At 43.0% G+C, this 11,320-nt stretch overlaps 2 protein-coding genes across 2 annotated transcripts; both read right to left on the bottom strand.

The window, feature by feature from the left end:
• Positions 1–537: 537 nt before the first annotated feature.
• LOC100282286 (uncharacterized) lies at positions 538–4,849 on the bottom strand. Its single transcript, NM_001155198.2, has 2 exons — positions 3,672–4,849; positions 538–893 (listed from the first exon to the last, which is right to left on the bottom strand). The coding sequence occupies exon 1, from the start codon at positions 4,738–4,740 to the stop codon at positions 3,718–3,720; it is 1,023 nt and encodes a 340-aa protein (NP_001148670.1). The 5' UTR covers positions 4,741–4,849; the 3' UTR covers positions 538–893; positions 3,672–3,717.
• Positions 4,850–8,506: 3,657 nt separating this feature from the next.
• Positions 8,507–11,035, bottom strand: LOC100383543 (Pentatricopeptide repeat-containing protein chloroplastic). The gene has a single exon (NM_001176191.1). It carries the CDS (start codon positions 10,947–10,949, stop codon positions 8,679–8,681), a length of 2,271 nt encoding a protein of 756 aa, NP_001169662.1. The 5' UTR covers positions 10,950–11,035; the 3' UTR covers positions 8,507–8,678.
• Between the last annotated feature and the right edge of the window lie 285 nt (positions 11,036–11,320).

Below are 11,320 nucleotides of genomic sequence, written 5' to 3'. Positions count from 1 at the left end.
ATTATGGGAATCTTAGCCCTTCCGATCGCATTCATTCCCCTTGTTTCCAAATATGTCCTAAGAGGTAGTTTGGTGATAAAGAAATTAGAATGGATTAAGGGTGAGGAAATCTCTTGCCACCAAATCAGCTCTACAGCCCTAAGGTTTAGACGCTGTGGGAAAGCCTACGCAAATACTATTATATCTTAGGAAAAATACACATCCGTTTTGTCTGATACGTCTAAGATAATAATAGACTTCGCAGTCACACATTCAGCTCCACCATTTGTTTAGGCTTGTTTCGGAAAGTTCCGCTAGCACAACCCGCCCGGCCCAGCCGAGGTCAAACACGGTGACGCCTCACCAACCATCGATCGTATTCGTCACTCGATATGCGACACCAATCATTCAAAGGCAGCGTGCTACTGGTTGTAGCAAGGAAGAATGATGGAACTGACGATTCTATCCACGGAGACCGTGGGCGCCATGGAGCCCCAGGTGGGTGCGGTGAGCGTGGAACGTGGCCTCACCGGACTCGACACTACAACCCTGGAGCCTGAACTCATGAATGGGTTTTTATAAAAGATAGCGACTGCATGCGACAGCCTCGCAAATCAGATATCACAATACGGGCAAAATTTCCCTGGATACAAACAAGTCCATAACACAGTGATCAACTAAAATTTACTACCATTGTCGTTGAACCAATTAGCAGTACCATCACATATAGAAGTTCAAAATTGGGACTCTTTCTTGTTGAGTAACAGAATTGCAAATTCAGCTAAAATAACTTCGAGTTCTCTCTCTATTTCATACTAGAGCAGCAGCGGAGAAACTGCAACCTTAAACTTTCGGCATGCCATCACAACGCGATGCTCTATTCCAGCAATGCAAATTTGGGCGGACTTGGTCCCCTGAAATTAAATAAGCAGACCACGAAATACTTGTCAGCAGTGATATAGGAACTAGAAGAGGAAAACTAGAAATAACTGCACACTATTTTCGCAAAATTGCATCTCCAACTTAAATTTCAGAATCACTTGAGTATTGCATCTAGTGTAGAACTCATGTCCTTGATAAAGTACTCCCTCCATTCAAAATTATGTCGCAACCAGGAAAATTCAACAACCTCATTATAACTATTTCACTGCCTGACACTCAAAATATTCAGTTTTTAAGTGGTAGCATTTTCTCTAGTTCTAGAATTTAGATCGCACTGAACAGTGGCAAAAAAACACTATGCAAACTCAAAAGCTAAATTCATCCATTCAGGATATCATCCTGATAGTCACCACAATTTTTCATTTTTAAACCTCACACGATGGTTGAAAAGGCACATGTTTCATAAATCACTCCAAAATTCAGAAAATGTTTACTAACATTGTTTTTCTAACGTGGGATTATAAAGTCAGTTGTCAAAGAGGTATCTCATTGCCCTCAGAAAGTTTAAACTAGTGTGACCTCAAAGAGTCTGGATAATATAAGAGGACTCAGTATGCATGTTCTACTTACAGTGATGAAACACAGATTGATATACTAAAAAAAACTTGACCAGGGGTATGACAGCCCCAAGGTATATTAAGAAGAGGACCTTCTCATGCAGGTTGACCCCCTTAGACCTGTGCTTTGGCATGGGACAGACGAAGAGATTTTGTAACCACAGACTAAAATTTGCTCCCACGGGATTTAAACTCAGGATCCGAGGAGTGGTACTCAGAACACCTAACCAATTTAGCTAGAGGCCCTTTAACAGATTGATATACTAAGAAACTTTGAGACAACTAGTTGGGGAAATAAACAAGAGACCACAGATTGTTACTCATAGCTCTTTATGTTTCTAATATTAAGTTAGAATTTTCAAAGAGCATTAATTTTCAGGTCATTCGATACCATGTCCATTTGAATTCACACCATTACCATTTCTACCATCTATTACATACCATTAGCAACAAAGCACTCCAAGAAAATTAATTTACCTACTATGTCATAAGCTCAGTTTTGAGGGGCAGACCTGGTGTAGTCACTAATAGATGGTACTACCTCACTAAGTCACCAGATCACGGGTTAAAAGCAGCCTCTCCGGCTCCGCATTTGTGGGGAAAAAAAACTTACATTGGTTTATACCTTCCCCAGACTCCACTCATATGGGAGCCCCTCCAGCAGCACTAGGTCTACCCTTTTTTTGTCATAAGCTCATTTTTATAATAAGTAAATGGCATTTGATGCCCCACAGTTGGGGGGCTGCAAGCACTAGCAGTATCAATATGAAACAGCCAACCCAGATGCCATCACTATGATACTGAATGAAATTTCTAAGCTATAATACCTGAAACCGTGCAAAACAAGGGTTCATATCCTGGTCAACTCTCAGCATAATCCAAATATGTTATTTTTTCTGAATATTAAAAAAACACATGGCTAACTATCTTTGAATTATGAAAATATATCCTTTTAGTTTAACACATAATTGCTATCCTGCTACAGACAAATAGCATCATATGCTCTGACATCAAAAGACTTCAGTTCAGCCATGTGACCAAAGTAGCACATTCGAATCTTTATATGCACACTGCATCCTCTTGATAAAAGAATCCTTCATACTCCTTGAGTATCGACATCCTCATCATGCATCACAAATCTTTTAAAGAAATTTGATGTAACATTGTCGGTTCAGGCAAAATAAATATTGCATAGTGCATACCATATGAATAGAACCAATGTATAGTAGAGCCATGAAGAGCATGGGACAAACAGCCAGAATACAGCACAGATCCCAAAAAACACAACTGACATACAAGTATACAACTATGGGCATCTAAGAAAGATGCTACAACTACCCATGCACATCATCGCACACTTGTGTCCACAAGGATACAGCCACCAGCACAAGATACTACAAAGTAATAGAATTCTCAAAAACAAAGCATTGTAGGGCAGAGCATGTACACATGCTAACACATATGTTTTTAAGGATGAAATGAGAGAACATAAAGAAATTGACAGCTCAAATTAAAGGTAAGGAACAGAATCCAATTCTAAAATCAGTTCTCTGTCTAGTTTGCTAGGACAGGAACCTCACACAGGAAACACAAGAAAACACACTGGTAAAAAATCACTGGATATCAATGCATCATCAAATATTTTGTTGGTTAATAGTGTACTGGATAATCTGTTAAATACAACCATCCTCAGAATGACAAATACACATAATATGTACAATTATTTTTAACAACGCATGCTCTTAGTAACCAGGTTCCCGGATCGATGGCATCGAGGAACGGGAATGTGGTACGCGGTACGCTACAAAAACTAGGATTTAACACTACTGGATCGAGATTGTTCCCATGTTCCCGGAACGGAACGAACGTTCTCGGAACGAGGAACGTGGCCAAGTTCCCAGTTACTAAGCGCATGCTAACCGCCAAGCAAATTACTTCGAGTAATTGGAGATACAACAATCAGTTTGATACGGAGATGCTCCACACCATTCACTACAATGCTGGATTATCATCAATCCAAGGTTATTTCTAGATTTTCAAGCCAGTAGATCTTTTGCTTAAAACACATGTATGAATTCTCAATTATACCTAAGACAACATCATTTATACTCAGGGCCAGCCCGAGGTTAACCCAACAATCACGACCAATATGCCAACCACAGAACTGAAAAAAGGTGGGATGTTATTCCATACCTCTGAGACCAAAGGAGAGAAGCATCCACCCCACCCAGCAAGAATTTCACCTCCAGCTGCTCGGGAAGAAGGTATGAATGCTATAGCCAGTCTTCCAGTTATCTAAGTAGATCACCTTCCTAACAGCCCACCACCCGACCACCATGACAGCGAGCATCGCAAGGCGCTGTGTCTGCAGGCTCTCCACCTTCACCAACAAGTGTGTCACCACAGCGATCATGAGACCCACGAGTGTGTACAAGAACCCGACAGTAAACCCCTCAGCCCCCAACTGCATCCCTGACCCCTGGTAGAAGAACACGAGCTTGTTGGGATCCGCGCGGTCGGTGAGGAACATGGGCGTGTGCCTGATAATCCCATACATGCCCCCCGAGACGCTGAAGAAATAGACGAAGAGCGCCCCAGCCATCCAGACCCGGGGGTCATGCAGCAGGGTCTCCCCATCGATAATCCTCTTGATCATGAAGGGGATGGAGATAAGGAAGAGGATGCCGAGCAGGATGATCTGGTTGCGGGAGAGGAGCGGCGGGCGTACGATGGGCCCGACCTCGAGGCCCGTGCGGGACTCGATAAACTCGGCCATGGAGTCGGCGAGGCGCGCGAAGTGGGACTGGTCCATCTGCTCGGATCCCGACAGGGTGGCGTGATCGGAACGGATGAGGCGGATATGGGGCAGCGAGTTGACACCAAACTGGTGAAAGGAGTGCTGCGACTCGGCGAACTCGATGTCGGCGAAGAAGAGGTCGCCGGAATCGGGGTTGTGAGCGAGGAAGGAGGCGGAGAGGAGCGCGAACTCGGTGCGGAGCTGGGGCAGGTGGAGGTCAGGCTTTGAGTGGAGCGAAGCGGCGTCGAAGAATACGAGCACGGAGTAGGGGCGGCGCGCGGAGGGGGCGGAGAGGAAACGGGTGACGGAGGTGTCGGTGAGGTGGATCACGCCGGACGGGGACCGCGCGCGGAGAGATTGGAGCTCCGATACAAGGTCATCGGCGCTGGCGGGTGTGCCGGCGAGGAGGACCAGAGGGAGTAGAAGGAGGAGCAGCAGCAGGTGGCGGTGCGGTGGAGGTGCCATGGAGGATGGGCAGATCTGAAGAGCAGGAGACCGGCGGGTGTAGACTTGCCTAGAGACAACGGACAAAGGTGGAAGAGAAGACAGAAGACTCACAATGGGCTGAATCCTAGATAAGAAATAAGTACCTGGGCCGCTTAGGGCCTGTTGATTCCATAAGCTAAAGCAAGCAAAGTGACTAAATTTTCATAACTGTAGCAAAGCGACTAAAGTGAGCTAAAGCTTAAGACAGAATACTCACAACTCACAATGCACACATCTTAAATTTTAAACTGTACAAAACACCCTCTTAAATATTTTAAAGTGATTTATTAGGTGATTTTGATGACGTAGCAGTGGGACCTATCATTTGGTCCTTCTCTTTTCATATAAAATTTTGTAAATATAAATTTTATATCAAAATTTTAGAGATCAACATGAATCTATAACTTTGTAGTTGATAATTTTTTTATTTAGTATATTTCAGATAATCAAATATTCATCATTTTGAGATAATATATTCTAAAATTCAAGTTTTAAAATTTTAAAATATCCTCAAATGTTGACACGATCTATATCAAAGTTGTACTTCCCGCAGTAAGATCAATAACTTCATAGTTGACAAGTTTATATCAGAGATCATTTAGAGGCACAAGATTTCGTTTTAAGTTCTCTAATTTTGAAATCCATTTTTTCCCAAATGATCCAATAAAGTTGTAGCTTGCAATATGTTCTGCAATTTATAGTTGATAATATTTTTTTATCTATGATCGTTTAGATGTCCTAAGATGTATGACTATTTTTTAATCTTTTTATGTGTCTGACTTAGGGATGGCAATTTAATCCGTGGATTTGGATATCCGTCGGATATCCGACCCGACGGATAAGGATATGAATATGTTTTTTGACCCGCGGGTAAGACCCGTATCCGATCCGAGATAAAGTGGGCATGGATTTGGATATTAGATCTCACCCGCGGGTAATCCGTTGGATATCCGAAATTAACCATTAGTCCATTATTGCCAGGATGAACATAATTCTACTATCATTGACTAAAAAATTCAAACACAACTACTATAGCGCTAGCTCAAGTGCTCAAAACTACACTCGGATCGGATCAATATTGATTGTCATGTATTTGTTTTCATGTTGAGATATGTAGACATGTATTTTTGTCATGTTGAGAATGTTGCTTGTTGAAGGACATGTATATTTGTTTAAATTTTTATTAAATTTTAAGTTGTGTATGATGTTGAATTGGGAAGAAATTTGATTAATTATGTTATTCAATTGCTGAAATGGTTCTTTATCATATCCGATGGATATCCAATGGATATCCGAAACCCGATGGGCATGGATATGGATATGAATTTCTACCCGTGGATATAGTCATGGGCGGATATTATCTATAACCGTGGATATGTCTGCGGACGGATATTTCCAATATCCGATCCGAGTCCGACCCGTTGCCATCCCTAGTCTGACTATTTGTTGCGTCTTGTGTTGACTGGTAAAAACCGAAGCCACTTCAGCTAAAGGCAGTGTGGATTCAAGTCAACTCGGCCCAACAAAATATTTTATGCAATTAGAGACCCATAGCCGGTTTTGACCCTATTCAAGGAGAAAACCTGAGCTACGACAATAATTCAAAAAGGTAAACTGGATTTTTTCAGGAGAAATGACACAGTTTTGTCAGAAAACCTCGGTTGCATCAACAAATGATATAGCAAGGAAACAGAGTAAGATGTCTATGCCTTCAACAAGTACACCCTAACACAGGAATAAAGCTTTAGGTATAGAAGGTGTTTGAATACTCTAAAATTAATAGTTAGTTGACTAAAAATTATTAGTGAAAATTAACTAGTTAACAAATAGCCACCTAACTATTAACCAATTTACTAAAAATATCTAATAACTAAACTATTAGCTAGAATTTTTGAATGTCGCAACTAATTTTAGTTTTAGTGCATTCAAACATCTCTATAGCATGTGGGCTGTGTGCGTCTATGAGATGTGCCACGTGAAGAGAACACATACACTCATTGTGTGTCTTCAGTAGATCTTTATCTCATCTCTTATTTTAAACTTCTCTGTATAAATAATGTCATTTACAGTTCCACATCCCTATTTTACGCAGTCTACTGGAGACTGCAGACAGTATGAGTTTGTCAAATGAGTCACGATGCCATATGTATCGTGTGGTGTTTGGCCGTGTTCTTTGTGGCTTCGGCTCTATACGACGGTATTATAGCAAGGAGCTGGAGAAGGGAACAAAAAGGCTAGCTTTACCGGCTTCCAGGGCATTTAGCTGAAAAATGTAGATGGGAACAATCATGAAATTTAGAAATGATACAGACTTCAGAGTGTACAGTACTCGGTGAAAAGCTTTCATCGCCAGTTTTTACGGAACTTCTACTCAGTCCTTCACTGACCGCAATAAAAATAGAGTAGAGTATGCAGAGTTTGCACAACGTAAATCCCATGTTGTGAACCACCAGTAACTAAAAATGTACAACGGGTAGCAGTGATACTTGCCTTTAGATGAGCCGCAAAGCATTTGAAACACATATGCCCATACAATGCTTGAAAGCAAATTCATTATCTCATAAACCAAAGGGCAAACAACCTTCTGTATCAGCCAGTCATCATAAAGGAATAGCGGTATCATATAGAAGGCACCGTGTGTTAGAATGGGCACACTAATCGGTTCGACCGTGTCAGGACTTGTGTCAGGACTTGAACTCGAGATCTTGGATTTAATATCATGTTAAAATGAAGTAATGAACATACTAGCCAGTTCAATCCAATATACACTTCAACACCGTGCCAAAACTACAATCATATCAATTGGATACCACCACGAATTATAAATATAAATTAGTGTTTGTGCAACACATCATGATAAAACTCAAGGCTTAAGGCACTAGAAAATGAATAACAGATAACTAAAAATAGTTACCAGAACATCCACGAACTATAACTTCCCTTAAAAATGACCGAAAAGCTAGTCAGGTTTCTGTTTCAGTTTCCAAAGTTGTCGTGTAGTTCTGCGATCAAGATATGCCAAAGTGGATTCACCGCACAGGAATCCGTGGAGTTCTCCTCGATGTTCTTTTCATCTTCTTTGCAAGGAACGTCTTACAGATAGTTAAGTAACACAGATTTTTCGTTACTAACATGAAAGATGTTTTCCATTCACATGACGACGATAATACTTCCAGTTCTGCAAGAACCTGCAGCAACATTTACTTCAGCTAATCATCACCACGAGAAAGCAGCTATGTTCATACACATGACACTGAAACTGATCATAGACACCAGAGTACCAGACTACCAGACGTGCAGTCCATGTAATGTGAAGGACAAGGAATCAGATAATATGCCCAGTTGAATCTCTCACCTCACAAAATGCTCCATACTGATAATGTAACTTTATGATGCCCTCTCTGAACATGCAAGTATATAAGTGACCACCAGTATCATTCTACCTAGTAGACCTTTTTTTGTGAGGAATCTACTAGGTTGTAAGGTAGTCTTATCAACCATCTTAAAATGCTTAATATGATGTCACTCACAAAAGTTTATGAAGAATACACTGTAAGACAGCTAAAGTCTGTTGCCCCTAAAGTTTCTGGATGTGGAAAACAAAAAATCCTAAAAGACTCCCTAATTATTAAAAGAGAAGTAATGATAAATGTAGCATCATTTGAAAGAGCAGCACCAAAAATATGATCATTAGCTAGCTACCCAAGATATACAGGAGCGTCAAAAGACGATTCACAGTGGACATGAGCAGCTCTCCAAAAGCAAGAGAGCATTCCAAATTCAGCTGACTTCAATCCTACAGAGCAATGAGATTAACATCTATTACACCACTGCTGCAAAAGTTTAAGCCAATCTAGCAACCGCGGAATTTTTCATCTGCTCCATCATTTACATGATACATTCTCAGGCATGCTGTATCAACGATACGTCCACTGAGGGTTGTTTATCTCTAGGAGACGGCCGAAAGTTGCTAATGCATCATAATACTTGCGGATCTTGAGATATCCTCTTATAGCAGAAACATCAGATTCTCTGAATTTGGCCTTCTCTATAATTAGTTCAATAGCACTAATAAGATAATCATCCATGCCCAGATTCAATAGACCTTCAGCTAGCATTCGAAAGGATGAAAACTCAGGCATGAAACCCTTATTCACCATCTCCACCAAGAAATCAAAAGCTTCTTTGATAGGCCCTCCACCACGACACAGACCACGGAAAACAATCTTATATGTGAGGGCATCAGGAGGCTCACCCACCTCAGTCATCTCCCTGAAAAGACTAAGAGCATCTCTTAAATTATTCCGTCTAAACAAAGACTGTATCACCGGGTTGTAAGCTTTTGGAGTAGGTCTAATCCCTTTAATTCGCATGCCTCTTAAAAGCTTCAAAGCAACCTGAGTCCTACCAGCCTTGCATAGACCATTAATGAGTGTTCCATATGTGACAACATCAATTTCAAATCCATTTGCTGTCATAGTTTCTAAAATATCAGCTGCCTTCTTGAGGTCCCCCTGCTTGCAGTAATGTGTTAGAATAGAATTATAAGTGATATTACTAGGTTGTAATCCTTCCTTCACCATTTGCTCAATAAGTTCTGTTGCGTCATCGATCCTCTTGGCCTTGCACAAGCCATCAATAAGAGTATTAAATGTGACAGCACTCCTTGAAATACCATGTGCATCCATTTGATCAAAAACCTCCTCAGCTTCTTCTATTCTCATTTGCTTGCATAATGCATCAATTATTGTGTTATATGTCACTGTACTCCGAGGGCAACCATTGGATTCCATCTCCTTCAATAAATCCAAAGCATTTACAAGCTTCCCCATTGAGCAAAGATGATCAATCAAAATGTTGTATGTAACTTCATCAGGAGCGCATCCACTGCTCTTCATCTCCTCAAACAATCGAATGCCAAGATGAGGATCTCCTACCTTGCAAAGGGCATTTATCAAAATATTGAAAGTATAGACATCTGGAGAAAGTCCCTTCACAGTTAGCTCACGTGCAAGGTCCAATGCTTCCTCAAGTCGATTCTGTGAGCACAGAGCAACAATGAGAGTGTTGAACGTTGTGGTGTCAGGCAAACAACCCCTATCCACCATCTGATTTACAATTCCCTTGGCCTCATCAAGCTCTCCATTTTTACTGAGGCAGTTGATAACAGTATTGTAGGTGAAAACATCAGGATCATGGCCCTCCTGAAGCATCAGATCCATGACTTTCAAGGCATGGCTGACATGTCCGTTTTGGCACAAACAATGAACAAAAGTATTATATGTGACCTGATCAGGTTCAAATCCATCAGCAATCTCTTTCTGTATGTAGCCAAGCGCATCTTCCACTCTTCCCATCTTGCAGTAGCCATTAATCAGAACATTGACAGTTACCCTTGTTGGTGAGCATCCAGTTTCCATCATCTTTGTCTTCACCCTCAGAGCCGCCTCAATGCTTCCCTCCTCAATAAATCCTTGCATCAACGTGGTGAATGTGGTCTCATCAGGCGCCACAGCATGGCTCGACATCTCCTCCAGCATCAAGACCGCGGTCCTGACCTGATGCGCCCGGCACAGCGCCTTGATCAGCGTGTTGAGTGTCACAACATCAGGCTGAATCCCGCGATCAGTCATCTCGTTGTAGACCGACTCCAGGAGCTTCATCCTGCTCCCCTCCGCAAGGACATTGAGGAGGTGGTTGTACACCGCCGTGTCCGCCTGAACCCCGAAGGTGTTCAGCTGGTTCCGAACTAGGTCCACGGCATCGTCGAACCGCCGCAGCCGCGCGTAGCTCTCGACAAAAGACCGCACCACGCCAGCCCCGGCCTCATGCCCTTCCCGCCGCATCTCCCGGACAAGCCCCTCCATCAAGTCGAACGCGCCGGCCGTGCCGAGCTTCTGGATGATCTCCTCGTACACGGCGCGGCTGGGGGCGAAGTCCTCCCGCGCGAGCGCCGAGTTCAGCATCTGGAGCGCTGCCTCGGGGTCCGCCTGCTCGCGCAGAGCGGTGAGGAGCCGGTCTTGGTCGGAGATGGCGTAAACCCGGAGGGGCGCGGGACGGGGACGACGCCGGCGAGGCCGAGGCCGCAGCGCGGGTGGCCAGGCATGGACATTGCACAGGCACGCAGACGCCGCCGCTGGTGCTGGCGAAGCGCGGGAGAAGGAAGCTAGGTACGACGTGGCGGCCATTGTGACAATGTCGCAAGCATTTGGTGCGCGTTCTTCTGGGCTACAAGGGATGGTAAGCTCAGAGGCCGGCGGTGCAAATGAAGCAAATGGGTCAAGGGGATTGTAGTTGTTGGGACCTTGGGTATTGGGAGCAATTGACAAGAAGGCGGGTGAAAGGGAACAAACGAAAGCTTCCACTTCCACTTCCAGAACTTGCGCGCTGGCGAACAGAAGGGAAGAGGAAGAAGCAGTGCGGCACCGTGACTTGAAGCCGAAAAGATAGGGTACAGCTGTACAAGGCTTTTTTTTCCCTCCTTTTTGGTTTGGCCCCTACGCTCCTTGTTTTTTGTGTTCCTTTGGCTGTCGTGATTTTTTTTTTCTTTTCATCAGAC

The sequence above is a fragment of the Zea mays genome, chromosome 1 (assembly GCF_902167145.1).
Source record: "Zea mays cultivar B73 chromosome 1, Zm-B73-REFERENCE-NAM-5.0, whole genome shotgun sequence".
Classification (NCBI taxonomy): domain Eukaryota; kingdom Viridiplantae; phylum Streptophyta; class Magnoliopsida; order Poales; family Poaceae; genus Zea; species Zea mays.
The sequence above is the reverse complement of the archived record's forward strand: the minus strand, read 5'-3'. Positions and strand labels throughout refer to the sequence as shown.

Excerpts from the sequence above, each read along its gene's own strand:
- LOC100383543 (NM_001176191.1), bottom strand. The coding sequence starts at position 10,949 with ATGGCCGCCACGTCGTACCTAGCTTCCTTCTCCCGCGCTTCGCCAGCA.
- LOC100282286 (NM_001155198.2), bottom strand. The coding sequence starts at position 4,740 with ATGGCACCTCCACCGCACCGCCACCTGCTGCTGCTCCTCCTTCTACTC.